Here is a 19,759-nt window from a genome sequence, read left to right as displayed (position 1 = left end):
AAAAATAATATTTTACTGCTGCTGCTGTTTTTGTCTTCAGATCCTGTTGATGTCTGACATAATGAGGCAGAGCTAGAGAAAACACCTGAAAAGCCATAACAGATTATTTGCTCATGTCAGAAGAATTCCATCTTTAGCATGTTTTTTTTAACTTTACAAGGCAAAGTATTTTTTTTGCATATTTTTGGATTCTTTGTTAATTTTACGTTGACACCAGCGAATTTGCAATTGTGTATAAACACCACCGTACATCAGTCTTCCGGGGTTGTTGTTCAAAATTGATTTTAGTACGCCCTGATATAACTAGTATCTAATAAAAGAAATAAGGTAGCCCCGTGATGGATTAGCAAACTGTTCATCATGTTTCCTGCCTTCTGCCCTGTAACTGCAGGGCAGAAGGCAGTTCTGAGCAACAATACACAGTATGGTCAGTAATCTTGTTTTGGACCTGACGATTAAAATTTTAAACAGAAAAACTTCCTTTTATTTTTTATTTACCCTTAGTGTAGTGGATCAAACATGAAGTAAAAAAAAAACTAAATCCTGAAAAGGAAATATTAGCAATAAATGGATCTGAAGACCTCTGCAACCACTGCAAACATGATGTCAGACATGATCTGCCAGATGTTGATTTTAGACTATGATCCTTTTTTAAATTTTCAAGTTTTTTATTTTTTACTAACAGAACTTGCCAATGATCATATTTAAATAATGTAACATGTTATATAGTTAGATATTAACCCTCATTTCACAGAACCCTGCGCTTACTTTTAAAAGTAACGTACAGTATATGTGAAATCTGTTTTTGTGAAAGTACAGAACATGTCAGAAATCTTTTTGTAAACAAGACAGTATAAGTAAAAAGGAGTATATATCTACAGGTTGCATAAGATTTTGTGACACATATTAGGTCATATTCTGAGAAATACAAGATCAATAACACAGTTTCACAACACTGAGCAGGTCAAAGTTAACCTCTCATACTTTCTTCAGATAATATCAATATCTTAAGTCATAATTCATGCAGTGAGATAACAAAGTGCTGTAAAACTGTTAAATACACTTTTTAGCATGCTGCTCAGAGAATAGGGTTGTGCTCATTATGTAACCTGCAGGACTGCTGTGGTTAGGCATTAATGTTTGCACTCCCACATACTAATTGTGTTGCGTTCAAAAATAACCATTACATGGACAGGTAGTCAGAAGCAAAAATGCTTGAATAACAGCAAAACAAAACCGGTGATAATAGACCTATTTGTTTTTCCATAAGCTCTAAATGCTCCTTTAACCCTTGTGACCTCTGGCAAGGCAGATGGAGGCCAGAAAGCACAGCAAGCTGTTGTTGTATTAAACATGATGATGTCTATAGACACTGTCCTCTAAGTACACTTCAGCTCACATTCAACACATCTCCAAGTGTTTATGCTGGTGTATGCATCCGCGCGCACACACCAGCATAAAAATTACACTCCGTGTGCAGCTTTTCTGTGTCTCTCTTTTTTGATACATGTGTTTTTGACACTCAATAGTCTGTTTGGTTGTCTTGTTTCGATTTGCGCGTCATGCCACTGAGCGAAGTCTGAATAATGGAACTGGCGGCGCGCTGGTGTCGGATGAGACAGTGCCACCACAAAACTAGCCCGGCTGTTGTGTAATCATCAGGCTCACACACACGTGCCCCGTCTGTGTATCACAATACATGGAACAGATGGCGGGGAGGGTGTTAAATAAACACAAATACACGCTCATTATCAGCTTGGGTTACAGGCAGCTGCTGCCGCTCGTTTTGCCTTTGACATAGATGTCCTATAAAATCGCATCCCGATGAACACTTCACATAGAAGGGTGAAAACCAAATCACAGCATGGCAACCAAGTCATTTCGGATGCGGCGGGGTATTGGGAGTGGACGGGTGGGGTTAAATAATGCGAGGGCTCAGCTCGTTCTAATCACTCCCCTGAATGGTACACGCTAAAATCTAAAATGCAATCTGCAACAGCTGGCAAAGAGATGAAAGGAACACAACATTGTAAGTACAATAGATACAGTACATCAGCACATCAATGCATGTGTACATGCACATTTGAGTCCAGAGACATAAATACAAGCACACAAAGACACCCTTGCTATACAGCGACTGATCCTGGAAAAAACAAAGCATTAGGCCTGCAGTGCTTTTTCTTTCTGGCACTAAGCTCTTGTTCTGATGCTGAGGAGCTCTTAACTTGACCAGCATTAATAGATGGGCACTAAATGCCCCACATCTTCTAGATTATTTCATAATATGTAGCGCAAAACTGTTGTGTAAATGATTAACTCCTTCTTACTTCAGCCATGAGAGGATAAGATGTGATATGACACCCGTGACACATATTAAGTGTCAGAAAAGGAGAAAAACAAAACAGCAGAACTTACAATGATTGCCTTAATATCCCTTGTCTTGTTTTGACTACCCACCCAAACCCCACCTCCCTATGCCCCTAAAAAACACAAAACAATATTACAGAGAAGACTGGACCGGTGACTGTTTCCAATTTCTGTTCAATGAATGACCTCATTCTTTTCTTCACTACTCTAAATCAAACACAGGCACCTATGAGCACGTGGCACTTGTTTTGGATCTGCTGCATTTTGTTTTTTAAACAGGACCCATTTTAATTTATCTCATTGCGCTGCTTTAGCTTGCCCCTTTCAATCTCCCCACATGTTTGTGAACTTGTTATAGTGATTCATAAAGGTCTGGCTAACTGAACCGCACAGCAAAACCATCTGATAAATAACATCCAATGGTGTGTCAATGCTAAACCATCAAGTTTCAACCCTCACTCTGCAATCTTTCACCGACTCTGCCACCAGCTCTGAATATGACTCTTCCTTTGCCCGTTCTCTGTATAAAGTCATGCCACCACTGCTGCACAACTACACCAGTCAATTAGCTCAATGTCAGTGACTGTAATGGACTTTTGGACGCAATGCCCCCATGGCGTTTGGTGTGCTCTTTCCCCACTGTCCCTACTCCATCACAGTCACATTGACTGACCCGTCTGCACGGGCAGACACCAAAGGTCAACTTTCTGCAACAATGCCCCAGGTCTGCCCTGCACTCACAGCCCAAAGACAGTGGGTAAGAGTATGGCTGTTAATTCAATTTATGGCATTTTAGGTGCACAAAGTCCACGAGCTTGCTTGTTGAGCCATCAACAACAATGACTGAGTAATCTGGCCATAGTGTTTGAGTGTTTACAACATGCATGATTATGTTCCTGCTCTTCTAGTCTCTGCTGAGTACATAACTGAGGGATGGAACTGGGATGTTAATTGTAATAATCTAGCTTTAATACTTTGATTTTGCTCATAATCAAACCAATTACCATGGTCTTCATGAGACTTCATCTCAGTTGTTGTTCTGTTTGTTTGGCAAAACAGGGGCTAAAGCTTTAGTGCTGCTAAAGCCAGTTCCTAGAGGGCCACCAGCTTCTCAGACCAACACCATGTCCCGACAAGACATTTCCATTAGGCACTGCATTACCATCACTCCGTCAATTGCTTTCTCCATGCACCTCAGGAAGTGGCTCTCTGTGGAGAAAGCACGGAGGACTTGCAAACACTTCTCCCTCCACCTTTCACATCCCAGCATGTGCTGGCCTGCATTAGCACACTCGGATGGGCCTGTTGCTGTGCAGTGGGGACATGTGACATTGAGATATCAGAGTTCTGCCACCCTGCCTCCACCCACCATCCTCATACACACACATACAAACAGACATTTTTTTACAGACCTCTCTGGCCTTTCGTTCTCTAACCTACACCCATCAATTCTTGTTTTGCCCTTTGCAGGAGTCCAAGGGCGGAGCCTGCACGAGGTGAGGTGGCAAGTGCTACATTTTTGACCTTCCACTTCATGAGATCGGCTTCATTGACATTCGGATACAAGTGCTCGTTTCCACTGCCTCTCCCTTCCCCCACCACCAAGCCAGCTATAATGCCAAGCATGTCGAATCACTTTAGCATCAAAATACCAACAGTCATCTCCCCCGTCCTCTCTCCCCTGCTAACTCCTTACCCCTCGCTTTCTCTCCCCCAACAACCCTGACTGTCCGTTTTCCTTTCTCTCCCCTCTGTTTATCCTCCTCTGGGGGTGGAGGGGGGGACGCACAGAGTGGGATGATCTGTCGCTGCCACTGCCTTTCCAAAATCCCATTGACAAGGACAGAAGCAATTGACCATAGTGAGCAGAGGAATGGCTAGAACTGCCCCTGACAGCACCGAGTCCCAAGTGCACTCTGAAAGGACACCTGAGCTCCCTCACCACCTCATTGACAAACAGGCCAGTGAACAAACAAGAAGTGAATAAGTCTGCTGTAACATTATGCTGGATCTCATTTTTGTTTATGATGGAGATGTTTGTAATAGACAAAACAGACAAAATGAGAATGTCTACCTCCACAAAGTCAAACTCTACATTGAAACTGCAAAGATACATTACAGGTTATTAAACGCTCCTGCATTCTTGTTACTTTCAATCGTGACCTAAGCCATGTTGGATGTTGCAAGCGAAGGATAGCAACAGGGAAACCATGACTCAGAGAAAAAATAAGACTTTTGACCTCTTCCTTCTGTCTGGCCTCATCCAAATATCTTAGGTTGATCCAGATGCTAAATGGTAGCTTTCAAGATTCTTCATCATCTTAGAAAACAGAGAAAAAACAAAACAGGCGCCACAACAGATGGTATTCCTCAAAATCATGTCTTTTCACTCTCATTGTTTATTATGGTTATCTATCAAACATGGCTTTTTTCCACTGGGAGTAAATATTGTTTGTCCATTGTACTTGCATGATTTATCCAAGCCTGTAACGTATTATTCTGCACATAAAGAACACAATCCTCACTGATTTTTTGAAGAGTATAGTACAGTAAATAATGGCTAAGTGTCCTTTTGTAAATGACACATGCAATTTTCTTGTATCTTGGTGCTCTGATGTTTGTGCATGGTTAGATGAGGCCAGTGCCCCTCAACACTTAGTCAGCCTGTCTAATATAAACAGGGCACTTTGGATCACGCTCAAGAATCCAGAAAAGCTGCACTGCAGGCTGATTCGGAAGTTTCTATCAACTAGCCATAGCAGAGATACAATCAGGAGTGAGATATCTGGGTCAAGATGCACGCATTCATTTATATTCATGCCATTGGTTAATTTGCCCATATATTCCAGAAGAAACCGACGTGCTTGGCTGTCATTAACATACTGTTCTGTGTTAGGCAACGTGGGGCCTCAAGAATGAGAACTTGCTTATTCATGTTTAATTGAAGTTAATAAAAAATGCAGGGTTTCTTTTTTTTTCCTCCATTTTTTTCATGCAGATGCAAAGCCTCACATACTGTACTGTTACTCTCACTCAAGGGGTCAAAATAAATTCCAAGGACAGCTGGCAGGATGAAGTTTCACCTTATCTTCGTAAACTGTCTCTGAGAGAATATATTATCTATAGTCTAAATATAATGCAGCAGTAAATTTAAAAAAAACAACAACAAAAAAACAAGTGCTTTCTGCTCAACTCCTCACGGTTTTTAAATAGGGGGGAAAGGAACAATGGATAAATTTGTATTCCACTGTAAGATTAATTAGGCATTAAATTATTCTGTACTCCTGATAATTTACATTTAAATGCTGCTTCCAGTGCACAACCAAGATTTAAATTTAAACTCCGAGCCTTTGAGAATTTGAGCTCAGGTAATTATTCAAGTTCAACTCCCAGTCCTCAACTCCAGCACCCACATTTCCACTGGGGAGATGACAATGACCGCACCACAGCGACGATATGACAACTCCTGTCCATCCCCCATGTCCACGGCTGCCCACTCTTTTCACTCTCCAATGGGTCTGAGCTGTAACAATGAGATAGCATTTCACTCTGATGGTGCTGCTCTGGGATTAAGGGCTCAGAGAGTTATCAAAGGCTTAGTCACTCTGATTTCTAGTGACCCACCGAGGATGGCTGCGGATGGCATTCAGTACCAGCACAGAGACCTCCACCTCTGCAGATGCATCCTAGCTGCTGTGGCAGCTGGCCACCAGGGGCCATGTCACTTTAGGGAATCCCATGTGACCAGATGGACAGTTATTATGGGTATTTAGTGAATCCTCCTTAGATAAAAGGACTAGCTGAGAGATTATTAGAGAGCAATACAAAAAGAACATGAAGGGCAAATGTGAGGACACACACACACAAAACCCTCCTGTCACAAAAATCAATACATAAATATCAATTATGGTGGAACTGATGGCTCAACTAATTAAGGTGTTAATCATGGGAATTAAATTTAACACCAGAATCTATTTAGCTATCTGGGGAATTTTAGTTTCTTTATATTTTAGTCTTAACATTGTGAAATTTTTCGCTGTACACCAATTGCATTTCATCCATATATTACACACACACACGCACACGCACGCACGCACGCACACGCACACACACACACACACAAACTCAAACATCTAATTAACTCCAAAGTTTGGCAGTTCTTATCGTAGTGAGGACAAACACCAGTGCTCTGGCTGTAAGTAAACCACATACAAGTAAAAACACGCAGAAATTAACTGGGCTTAGCATGAGATGAGTTGTGATTCTTGGAATTTGTGTATTAAAAATACAAAAATAACTTGTCTGTCCCGATGAATGGGGTTCAGGACCCATAAACTGCAGCTTAGTTGCTTCTAGCCCTGTTGGCTTCTGACCTAGCAGGAAGCAGCCGGGGACAGCACTGACTCCAGCCAGCCAATTAGAGAGCAGGGAGCACGAAGCACACTGAGGCTAACGAGCTCCCTCCCTATGACCCTCCTCACCTCTTCAGGACCCCACGATGGGAAATATGAGGAGCCGGGAGCCACTTTAACTAGACGTTAACCCCACTTCCCCACCCCAACCGCTACTCTAAAACCCTGCTGTGTGACCACAAGGTCCACAAACACATGCTGCCTCTCTCCAGAGGCCCTACCACACGGAGTATTTCTGCAGAACTAATTCTAAAAAGCAACACACAGAAAAAACAATGAGCAAGTAAACACATATTTCTTGCATGGAGATGGAGCTGTGTCACTAGCCCTACAGTTTACGCTGGGCTGGTTCTAAGTGGAGGGATAATGAAGCCTCTTTCCATGTAGTCAGAATAGAAAACGGGTTCCAAATGAATTGGCAGGATTTGTGAGGCAGTGAGATAATTCTGAGGCACTGTAATGAAACAGGGCTGCATTAAACACTAATGCTGCTTGGTATTATGTGTAATTGTTACTTATTAAAACATAATCAATAGAGAGTTAGAAATCACAAGATAACAATACACCTGGAGGGTTAATCTCTGCAGGTAGTGCCGGATACTCAGATTGAGTTTCTGGTGCATCAGTCACATCCAGAGCTAATGAAATAACAAGAGAGGGAGCCAGTCGTGATCATCTATGTCCAACATCCCCACCCCCTTTTCTCTCCAGGCAGAATTGGTCCTGTCATTTGGACCCTCCAAACACGGACCATATGCGAGTTCAGCCCTGGCAATCAGACTGCATTGTGGAACAGGCAGCTGAGTTCATCAGGAAAAAATTAGCCCGCCGCTCTACAGGCCTCGCTCCCATTGGCCAGTCACGAGGCCTGCTCCGTTTGAGGGCACCCCAGACATTCCTGCGGATAATCTTTTCCATTCCTCTGCTCAGCTTGGTGAGGACAGACCAAATCACAGCACAAGGCTTGCATTGTGAAGGCCTTTTTCAAAAAGCTCTGTTTTCAATGCTGTCTCTCTTTTACACTTCTCGCTCACCTCATGCACCACATTTCCAAAATAGAAAAAAAAATCCCATCATGACTTCTTGTTCTCATTAAAAAGCAACAGAAAAAAAGTGAAAAGAGGCCCTAAATGATTTGCCTTTTTTCTAACATTATCCTGTGGAAAAGTGAGGTCTTGAATACTACATTTCTCACGGTCCCTTTCCAGTAAAAGTTTGTTTTTGAAAAGCCCAAACAATGTAAAACCACTGAAACCGGAGCCGAGCCACATCAGTGTGCTGCCCGGAGTTCAGCAGATCACTGCTGAATACAGCTCCCCCGGGCGAGGCTCGCAAGCCTTCCCAGAAACCTCCTGCTTGGTCACCCCTACACGCCTCACGCCTCCCACAGCAACTTGTCATTGTGGCTATAGTTGGGCAGCTGGAACATCATGATTGGAGGACAATCACACAATCTAGCGGCACTGGTGAATTTATAGAAACATATTCCATAATTAGACCCACAGATTATTACAGAGTCTATAAACTTAGACTCCAGAGCGGCTAGCCACCCCTCTGCTGCTATGACTTAACAGTTAGGTAACTTTCTCTAGAGGTATCCAGTGCTCTTGGCTGCTTAACACACCACCGATTTACTTTAACAACTCATGCGAGAATAGCAACAAGAAAAGAAACTTCACTCCCCTAACTCCTCCTCTCTTCTCTATTTGCCCCTGAGTCTGACACAGACAAAATAATCTAATGTTACTTGTAACCTGGTATCCTACCAGTCTTAAAATAGCCACAACACAAAGACGTAAAACCTTTAACATACTTCAGTGAGACTACACAACTTATCCAGATGGTCCCAATTGTTCAGAAAACACATCCACCCTCATTATTAAACTCTGACAGTAAAATATGTTGCAATCAATCAAGACAACTCTGCAAAATACACAAAGATGGGGGCGAGGTTGGTAGAATAACTGTGCACCTCATCGTGCTGAAACTTGTCCATATGAAAGTATTTGCCTGTGAAAGAGAGGGTAGTGGGTTCTCATTTTCTCCCCCCTTCACAGATCAGGAAGAGAAAAGAAGACAGTTAAGATTTACTATTGATTTTGAAAAAAATCTAAAAATCAATAATATTTTAAATAAATACACAAACTATGGTTAAAAAACAAAACAAGACGCAGACTCCCTCCATGAACACTTGGCCAGTGAATTTTTGGATATAAAATACCATCTCTTCAAGATTCTACTTTAATAGTTAGCAGTGTAAAATTTTGCAAGAATTCACCTATAATTTATTCAATACTGCCAACACTGTGCAGTCACAGTGACCTTGACCTTTGACCACCAAATTCAAACCCGTTTACCTTTTAGCACATGGTGTACGTTTATGCCAGATGTAATGAAATTCTCTCCATGGCGTTCATGGTTTGCACAAGAGTGTGACAGACATGAGGTGACAGTGACCTTGACTGCTTATGAGGAAAATCTAAGCAGTCACTCAAGAGTTAAAGTGACTGTTTGTTCTAAATTGCATGGCATCATTTAAGAAATACAATAATATGAGAATAGCATGCAGATGGACAACAAAACCCACAAAGCTTAGGTCACAATTTGCACAAGCATTGAGGTATAAATCTTGTATACAACATGAACAGTATTATTCCATTCAAAATTTCACTTCTTTTGAGCTCTTTCAGTGTTTCAAGGACAACAATGTGTCTCATTCTCAAGGGAAAACGTTTACTGCAGTAACAACTACAACAAGACAAAGAAATGAATTAAATCAGTGTAATCTTATTATTAAATTTGATTGCATCTTTTTTTTTTCTTTTGGCTCACTGTCAGATATAATAAGATGATTTAAAATATGGAAAGTCCTAAAGGCAATTTTGATGCAGACTTGAAAGAAACATGCATGGATACTATCTTTGGTTATCACGCACAGATTGTACAACAAGACTGATCAGATTTTGTTGTTAAGCAAAACTTATGATTCAAAGCCTTGAACTTTTTGTTTCGAATTGTGTGTAAAAAGGAAAAAAACACAAATTTACTGATTATAGAACTATTTGAGTTTTTGGACATGAGGTGTTTTCCCTAGCTTTGAAAACGTATCAACAGTGCTCGACTGATTTAGCAGCATGTTTAATAAGATTTACTCGTTATTTTTTAAATCCAATATACCACCTCAATAAATGAATTCCTCAGATGCATCTGAGAGCACTTAAAAAGAAAAAAAGGTGGAAAAAAATCAAACAAAACAGGAAAGAATTATGATTAATTTGCAGTTCAGTGCAAAATGAAACAAAATAATCATAACTCTGAGCTAATTTGTTTCTAAAAGGAAACAGATTTCTTTCAGAAAATGTTTGTATTCTCCAACAACAGAAGGCTAAAAAAAATATGAAGGTTTTGCTTAGGAAAATTGTTTCAGAACTAATAAAAAACCTATAATTTTAGAACGCTTCTACTTTGTGCAGAAGAATCAAACAGATGTTCTCAGAGGTTGTTTGTTTTTTTTATAGTGTATGTTGAAGTGACTTTGTCCTAGCACACAAGTCATGCTCTCATCACAAGGCAGGCAGCTCAGCTGGTAACAGCACTGATAATGCTGAAGGAGGGAGCCTCAGGGATGGAATGATAAATGTATCAGCATTAACCACATGTTCTGCACAGTTTGGACCCCTATTCATTAGCCACATACCAGACAGCTCAGTTCAGAATACCCACTGAAGTCAGCCTCTGCTTGCCTGAGAGGGCCGACTGAGATGGTGGGAGGAAGAGGGCCGTTCTCAGAGCACCTCTGTTAACTTGTCCATCATTGGGGCTCCACATGCAAAGACACCATTAATCATAAAAACCAGACGGAACACTGCCGCCTGAAAGGGTCCCCGAGCCACACCTCAAACCAGAGGTTGTGAGGTGTATACATGTGTATGTGCATCAGGTTTGGAGATGACTTCTTACCTGTTAGATTGCACAGTGTATTCCCTCATATTTTTCCCAAGATCAAACAAAAGAACAAAGAAACATAGTATCAACAAGAAGTTTATCAAGTTGGTGTTACCTGAGGATAGACGGCGGTCATGGAGGGGGCACACACCGCTAAAACAGGAACAAGCGTCACCTGAGCGACCTCGCTGCATCGGAGGAGCTAGAGAGCACTGGGGCTTCAAGAACCCTGTAATTAAAGAAATACAGAGAAATTAAACACAAAGGACAGGAGGAATATGGAGAAGATGATAGAGCAGATTAAACTTTGACATAAAAGTAATTGGGTCACCATCAGAACCAGCATACTGCTCAAAATGTATAGCTTTGTAATCAGGTGTACATCACCCTAAACACCTCTCTTGTGGCACTGAGCCAGCTCACTGCCCATGAGTTTTGTATGTCTGTATCCAGCCTGTGGAGCCTCCACAGAGTGGACAGAACCTGCAGAGCGCTGGCTAGGGCTGGTCTGTGGAAAGGCAAAAGGCTTTTGGGCACAGCACTAAGGTTAGCAGCTCTGTGTGGTCAAAATGCCAGAGTAAGTTGGTGTGCCTGAAGGGGATGGAGGAGGCCGTCGTACTGTCTGTCTCAGGGGTCACAGTGGTCATTTTCAATAGGGAAGCCATTATCTGACACAATGAGGCAACTGAGGAGGCTGTATCCCCTCCAGGCAAGTGCTCACAAGTCACTGACATCATCCAGCAAAGAAAAGATCAACAAACAAATCTAGATTGTTCAAAACAGCAATGTTTGGAGAAATCTGTCCTGAATTATAGAACCCTAATACTATCCCAAAGTCCTCAATTTCATGAATAAGTTAAAACAAAATAGAGAAGAATACAAGAGGTTCATGATGGAGCTTAAAGAACTACAAATCTATTAATATCAAATTACAAAAATGTCCCAGACTGAGTAGCACTAACCTTTATGATTGATGATGATACCATTTTTTATTATTTCTTATAAATGGACTGAAAGTGGCATATGAGTGGTATTTTGCTTCACCTACAACGCAGCCAAAAGGAAAACCTGTGTGTGCAGAGAAGCAGTCGCTCCATCTTTATTGACAGGGTAGCTCAAGCAGATCTTATTGGCATTAGAGGACCTCTGCAAATCCAAACTTTATTCACTCCTTAGGAGGACTTTTGGATTTTCTGCAAACATCAAGAGCAGCAAGCGGAAGAGCCCTCCCCATCGCTGTTGTCTGAGCCCAATAAAGCTCCTTTATTTCCACCATGAAAAACATGTCACTCCAGATGAGCTCAGAGAATGACATTTAAAACAGGCAAAGAGATATTGAATTAGTTCCCCATGATAAGCTGTCTGAGATGCTGATATTTTTTTTCCCTGCTTTTAAGGGTGTGCAAGCATTAGTGTGTACCACGTGGAAGTGCATGTGCAATCATATAGACATGTGAGCAGGTGGGGCTTTCTTATTCGACACATTCATTAGTATTACAGATAATTCAGGGACTGGCAAGATAATTAAAGTCTGGATCAGTCAGAGCAAAGAGACAGACTGAGGTCATCTTGAATATCACAAATTAAATAAAACAGGCAAAGAGGAACACATGAAACTAAAATAAAGCCTGTTTATTCTCATGTCACGCATATCACTTATATCACTGTTTAATGAGCATCATATTGCTATTGTCATCAGATGTTGGAAAATGTCATCTTAAAATAACAGCAAAGAGTCCCGAGCCCCGCTTTATGGGAACCATGAAGATTACAGGCATCTTGGATGAGCATCAATAAAATGTTTGCGATTCAGAAAACAATACCCTAACAGACTCTGTGTGTGTGTCTGTGTGGGTAAGTTCTGATTTGTAAGTGCGCTGTCAATTTAATGGGATTAGTTCAAACCATAATGCAATTAAATCTTTTACTCTTAGCTTGGAAGCCAAGTATGAGTTAAGATCATTTCAATATGATATACCAGATTATAGATTTGTGCAAGCCATCTCATCACCACCCTAACACAGTGACTCAAATCACTTTTATGGCCTTATTAATTACAGATAAGAATATTCTATTGTAGACTATGAAATAAATTAACATGACTTTTCTTTTCTTTCCAAGCTGAATAGAAGGACATCAAAATGAATCAACCACACCATTTTTTAACCAAACATACACACAAGAGTAGTTCTTCAGAAGGAACTGTGTCAGTACTCATGAAGAAGGAGAAGAAGGGTGCAAGAGAGGGGGAGGGAGTGAATCTTGGAACACAATAGTTCTGCCATACTCAACCATATTTTTCCCATCTTTGCCAAATTAAGTTCTTCAAAAACACGACACATTCCTGGTTGAAGAAAGGGGCTGGAGGCCAAACAGTGACACATGGTATAGTGCTCCGAGTAATGTCACTAAACATTAAGGCATTTCCATATGAGCCCTACCTCCCAGTCAAGTTGCACTTTTCCAAAGTCAGGAGTAAACTAAGTAGACAGCAATACCCACCTCCCACAAAAAAAAAGCCTTACTCTGAAAGCAATCCACTGGAATAATGTTCCCACGGGACAAAGTAATGTTAAAGCAATCTGAAATTTCACTACAGAATAAGGAAGAGGTAAAGACAAAAGAGAGACAAATTCGTTTGAAGCTGAAAATGATCTCAACACCTCAGTGTGTATTGTAAAAACACCTACCATATATCAAAAAATGGTTAAAAAAGAAAAGAAAGAAAGAAAGAAAGAAGACACTAAGTTGGAAAAACTAAGTTGGTTACGTTGCTACTGATAAACAACTTGAGTTTAAATCTCAAAAAACATAATTAAAAGGAATGAATCATCAAATGTTTAGTTGGCAGCTGTAAAAATACTTCAAGAATGATACATTTGACAGGAATCCGTCTTTTTTTTCTGTTGGCTCGATAAATCATTTTGAGTGAAGGGCTTTACATTTTAAACCTTGAAGGACATAATGAAAGTGTACGACATGTATGTGCAGGTTCCGGATCTGCTGTCGTAAAAGGTTGGTTGGTACATGTCTCGTCATTAAATCTTCTCCAGCACTGCATCATTATGCCTTAGTTCATATACTCAAGCAGGATCTTGATTACTAAAGTGTTTGATCTTGCACTTCACTTCTAAGTGGCAAGGATCTCATTGGCTTTAATAACTGCATGATCCAATCTTCCAGGGACAAGCTCAAAACCTTCCTTTAACAGCCAATCGGCATTATCCTTTCCAGCCATCATGGGGGATCAGAGCAATGTAAACACGCTGGGAGTTTCCTCATTAAAGACAGCCTGCTAATGAAATCCCATCCAGCATTTACAACCTTGTGCTAATGAAGGCAAGCCTTTGAGATGTTCTGCTAATGAAAGAAGGGCTTTTTATTGATATAAAGCTAATAAAAGAAAGGCTTAATGACAAGGTTCTAATGAAACAAAGGTGTGTAAATGTGGCGTTATAACAAAACCCACTGATAAGGTGAAATCTGCAGCATTTTCATTTAAGCACATTTTTTATTTACTGCAGATAAACCAGTGACTAGGTTTCCAGAATTTACAAGACCTCACAAACTGGGGCCTGTTGAAGAAAATGCATTCAAGCATTTATGAGTTTAAGGGTTCCTAGCTGAATTCTCCTGAAGAATAAGGATTGTTCATGTCCTACAGTATGTTGCCAGGGTGAACAAGCCCAAGGTCAAAGTTCATTGGCCCCCTAATGCATCTCCAAGGTGCAATAAAAAAAGCCCTTCCTTTATGGGACTTCACGGGATAAGATCCTGATAGAGTGCTTGGAAGGATGGGACCGCGGGAGCCATCAACTGTTACTATCATGACTGGCACCTTCAGCTGAAGGAGGCCTCAAACCTCCATGCGCGGAAGAAGGAGATTTCAACTGTTCAATTGTGTTTGCCGACATGTACTTGAGATATGTATTTTACTGAATTCTCTGTGTATAAAATAGCATACAGTTACATTGATATGCTGTTCCAAGTGTCCTCCTGTTTTTTTTTTTGTTTGTCTTGCATCAGTTTATTGATTTTTACTTTTTTTTTTTTTTTACAAAAGCAATACCAGCAATTCAGAAGCCCCACCTTAAGCTAAAAAAAGGGGTTTTTTTCGGTGCTCATGATATAAATGTATTTTTTTTTAATTATTAATTAATCATGAAATTAATTGCCCAGTCTTATGTTAGCACTATGTCAGAGGTTACTGTAACACACTGTGTTTACATTTTAAATGACACACATCAAGCGTAGCTATTTACTTTCATCTGATTTCCATCATCCACCTACATCGCCTCCTTATGCCTGTAGTTACCATTCAATAAAACAAATCCTGTGTACAGATGCAAATCTTTTTTTTTTTCCATCTGTTTGGAGATATAAGACGCAGGATCCATCCACTGATAATCAAACATTTCTTGAGTGCAGCATTCCTCTCAGAAATGACAGGAATGCTGCCCTTATTTGTTGATCATCAGCATGGAAAGCGGCCTGCCTGTCCCTGCGTGTATTTGCTTCATCAGCAAACTGTCTTCCCTCCCACTAGATGAAATCTATTTTGAAGAAGGAAGCCGTACTAAAACATGTCATTAAACTTGCATTTATTTCAGCCAGAGCAAAGTCTGGGCAGATCTATTACGACAAAACAAAGCAAAAAAAAAAAAAAAAAATCAATGATCTCTAGAAGCCATACCTACTTGCTGATAATAGCATGATGCTTGTTCAAAAAATAGCTATGACATATTTTACAAACTTGGAAATAATGCACTTGGTGTTTTTACATGCCTCTCTGTATTGATTACACGCCCTCATTCAGTTTCAGAAACACTACCTCTGGGCTAAAATTTCACCTCAGCTTTGACCACGTTAGACAGGTGTTAAACTTTCCACATTCGTGAGTATGCAAGCGTCCATTTGGGTCCAAGTGAGTAAATTTTAGTGAATCCAGGCTTCTGAGCAGACCTCTGTCTAACCTTTACCGTCTGGTGACTGAACAGGCACTATACATGCGCCTTTTTAGCAGGGCCTCAAGTGGACTTGGGGAGAAAAAACATATAAGAGGAATTCCTACTTCCCTGGAATATAATCCCCCTGTTAGTGAAACCTCAGGGGTCCCTGAGTATCCAAACCAGACAGAGGATAAGGTCAGTGGAAGACCTTATCACACACTTGCAGGATTTGCAGGCCTCTGCTATGTATTTAATTTTTAGCCTAAAAAGTTCCTTTTATCAGTGCTGATTTGGCTTATAAGCAGAGAAACTGAAATCTAAATCAAAAATTTGCAGATTCTGTAGATTAATGACTTGCTCTTCCTTCCGATTATGAGGCTTATTTTAGTCACAATGAACGGTTAAGGCAAAATCTGCTGACACAGACCTGTGAAGACCTTGGCAGGAAGACATAATTTTCAGGTTCAGCCACAACAAGCCAAGATTATTTGTAGCAAAACTACTTTTGGAAGGAAGTTGATTAATCATAACTGAAAAACAACAACAAAGAAAGAAAGGGAAAAAACAAAAACAAAAAAACAGTGACTAAAATCTGCAACACCTTTTTTTTTTTTACTTTTAAGTTGTGAGTCACAAAACCAACTCCTGCTGAGGTCTGGACTGGCAATAAAAAAGTTAACTGGACAGTTTTATTGAATGACTTATTAAGCGACTGTGTTTTGTGAGACCTAAACTGAGGCGCTTTTGAAATGAACAAGAGCACCTTTCTGTAACGGTTCTTAAAAAAAACCAAAAAAAAAAAAAAAACCATGCCTTCCTACTTTGTCTGAAACTGAGTCTGCACTTTCACACAGTCAGGATAATGAAGCTGCTAACTGCCTTGGTGTCACATTCGAAGCTGCAAAGCCTCCACAGAAAAGGTAGAATTGACATGAATGACCTTTTTTAAAACAGTAACATTAGGGCTGTTATTGAGAAGCCTGTCTGTCTACAACCTATAGCCTTTTTCTAGTTTTGATAACTTTTTTTCTCTAAAAACAATTGACGGAAAAAACTTTCACTTAATCAATAGAGAAAGGTAAAATATACAGGTTATTGCATTAGTTGGTGTTGGAATGTTAAGCAACAAAACCAAAAGCAATAATTGACATATTTATTTTTCGTTTCATTTATACATAATTTGGGTACAAGAAATCAAACCCACCACCTCCACCAATACAAGCTGTTGGATGGATTGTTGTTCTCAATATATGTCATATTTTCCTTCCACAAACTTTAATGTTCTGACACAAGAGTTGTGTGACAATTCAACGCAAATGACAGATGGATGTGTTTAGGCATAGCCTCCATTTCACCTGACCACTCAGTAGGGTTTCTAACCAGTTACCATCAGTCCAACAGCTGCTGGTTGCCAGTATATTTGCAGAGGAGTGTGCACTACAATCTACACCACCTTGTTGGCTCTTAAATGTGTTGGACTAGAACACTTTTGCTTTTTTACTTCCATATCGACCTTATAATCACAAGGCATTACATTTGCTAGTCATGCTGACAAGAATGTGCATCAATGTCTGCACATAACTCTCAACCGGAGCTCAACACAACAAGCAGCAACTCTGCTTTACGTTTCTTTACTTGTTGAGCTGAACTCTGCAGGAATAAAGTTAGCAGAAAGCCCCAAAATAAAAGCCATGCATTGTTTGCCAATATATTTATAGAATGACCTGAACTTAACTGACAGCTTCCAACAGGCATGTGCTATTTTCTCTTTCTTTTCTTTCTTTCTTTTTTTTTTGCATAAAACATCCCAAAGCAGTAGTGTTCAGCAGAGAGGACACAAATGCAGCAGTTCATGATCACATCTAAGAGTTCTAGGTTTCACTTAGTGTGATGTGATGAAGCCAGTGGAAGGCCTCTGATGAGCAGACAGACAGAGGGAGGAAGGAAAACTAAAAGAGTGTGGTAAATGAGGTTAGAGGGGAAGAAAAATAAAAGGGAGGGGGGGGGGGGGCGTTTGGTTGGTTCAAAGGCTACTTGTGTACGTCAGAACCTTTCTCCGGGGCAAATAGGGGAACAAGGGCCTCACTGCTGCCCAGCAGCCAGAGTAGCTCCTTGGGCAAACGACTCTAATCAAATTTGTGTGATTGCACTCAGAAAAAGCTGTAAGGGTAAAAGAGGCTCCTTTCACACAGGAACGGACACAAGGAAGCATTTAAAAATCTACTATCCCTCTGCTGATCTTTACAGTAGCCGTTCACATGACGGACTATCTGCCCACACCAGCAGCCCTTGGCAAAGCACACACTGGCCCTTTCTCAGCTGTGAAATATTAGCACCAGAAAGGGAAAGATAAAACTTTGTTTTATGTGCTTCCTCTAATGGATCATGGGTGGAAATTCAGGCCATACTTTGCAGTATTCACCCTGGTCTGCACGGCTTCAGTCTAGCATCAAAAGTGCTATTTTTAGCTATGATTAATAGTTGCAATTGGACACGGTTCTGGCCTAAGTTCAGGGCCTCGATTTTATTTTTCCTTATCATAGTTGACATTTTAGAGTGATCAAAGAAAATTATGTTAGAAAGTAATGTAAAAAAAAATGGCTGAAATTATTCAGATTTGTGTATAAAAAGAATTGAAAAAAAAAAAAAAAGCAGTTCATGGTAATAAAATCGGCGGGACGAGTGGTAAAGGCTGAACCTGTGGGAGCGGACACAAGCTATGTCCGAAGAAGATGTCGTGAGGCACTGCGTTGTGGATTGCATTTAAGGTTTATCATTGAGGCCAACAAATACTATTCTTCAGGTTTAATGTGGACAAGTAAATGTGTGTGTCAATACCCATAGGCATTCAAAAGGTGAAATTCTCTCCACTTTAAAGGTATAAGGAAACAGTTTTGTTTATGAAAGAAAGAACGGTTAGAACTTAAGAGACCTGGTGTTTTATTTTGAAAATCTTTATCCCATGCACTAATTTTTACATTGGTTAATTGTATTTTAGTTCATTTCATAAGAAAGAGTGACTCTCCTTCATTTTATTTTATTTTTTTTTCTTCAGAAATAAATACCTGTTGAGGTACAATTTTTGAGGTACAAAATACAGATTAATTTAATCAGAAGGTATCGGTATAAATTTAGTAATACAACGAACTCAAGCCCAGTTTCATTTTATGATACACTCTAGCTTTTATCATAGTTACGTGGGACCTGGGGTACAATGGTACACAGATGAACATTCTGCAGGGAAAATCTAACGCACCAACAGCTGAACAGAGATGCTCTCTGGCAAAATGAAGGTGTGGTACTGTGTAGCGACCTGTGCCCCACTCACTGTCTGCCTGAGTCTTAGCGGAAGGTCCCAGAACACGCTTCCTGTTAGCTTGCTAAATTGTCTCCACACGCCCACGCTTCCATCTCTACAGGAGCACACAGTCTCCCATTAACCTCCTCCTGTTGCCTCAGCCTAGTACATCTTCAACCCGCATGCTGAGGATGTAAACATGTACAAACAACGATGGTCAAAACAGAAGGAAGGACCTGTGCTGCCACAGACGTCATCTATTCTTCTCTTCTGAACAATATGTTTTATAACTCTGACCCAGATTCAACAATCAAGCTTTACGCTTGCTTAAGTCAAGACTTGCATTAGCATTTTCCCATTCTTGTTATTGGTACTTCCAGTCTTATTTGAGCTGACACAGTCAAATTCTAACCAACTCAACAACAGCGAAAAGCTTAGTGTTTTCATGTCTTCTTTTCACCGGCAAGAAGAAGCTTTTACTTCTGAAATTACTGATAATAGAGGTTAAACATGGACTGTCTCACAAGACTGTGTAAAAAGCCTTTAACAATCCAGAAATTATTATTTCAATTTTTAACAGCCTACAACCAAAAGATTGTACAACGTCCTCACATCTTTTTTCTTAATCATCAGTGAAATAATTTGTTATAAAAGCATTTTTTTTAAAAACACACACACACACACACACACACACACACACACACACACACACACACACACACACACACACACACACACACGGTAATTTGGATGTTTTTAGACCCTCATGAATAAGTACATCAGTTTCA

The 19,759-nt window shown here is 40.3% G+C and overlaps 1 protein-coding gene across 4 annotated transcripts in view; it reads right to left on the bottom strand.

Moving 5' to 3' along the window:
- The window catches only part of rxraa (retinoid X receptor, alpha a), a 103,613-nt gene that overhangs the window by 65,295 nt on the left and 18,559 nt on the right, over positions 1-19,759 (bottom strand). For all 4 annotated transcript variants that reach the window (XM_063478837.1, XM_063478838.1, XM_065471556.1 and 1 more), the window contains exon 2: positions 10,840-10,953. In XM_063478837.1, coding sequence (XP_063334907.1) covers positions 10,840-10,953 — 114 coding nt within the window. The remainder of the gene's footprint in view (positions 1-10,839; positions 10,954-19,759) is intronic.

The sequence above is a fragment of the Pelmatolapia mariae genome, linkage group LG7 (genome assembly GCF_036321145.2).
Source record: "Pelmatolapia mariae isolate MD_Pm_ZW linkage group LG7, Pm_UMD_F_2, whole genome shotgun sequence".
NCBI classification, from domain to species: domain Eukaryota; kingdom Metazoa; phylum Chordata; class Actinopteri; order Cichliformes; family Cichlidae; genus Pelmatolapia; species Pelmatolapia mariae.
This window is presented reverse-complemented; position numbering and strand designations above follow the sequence as displayed.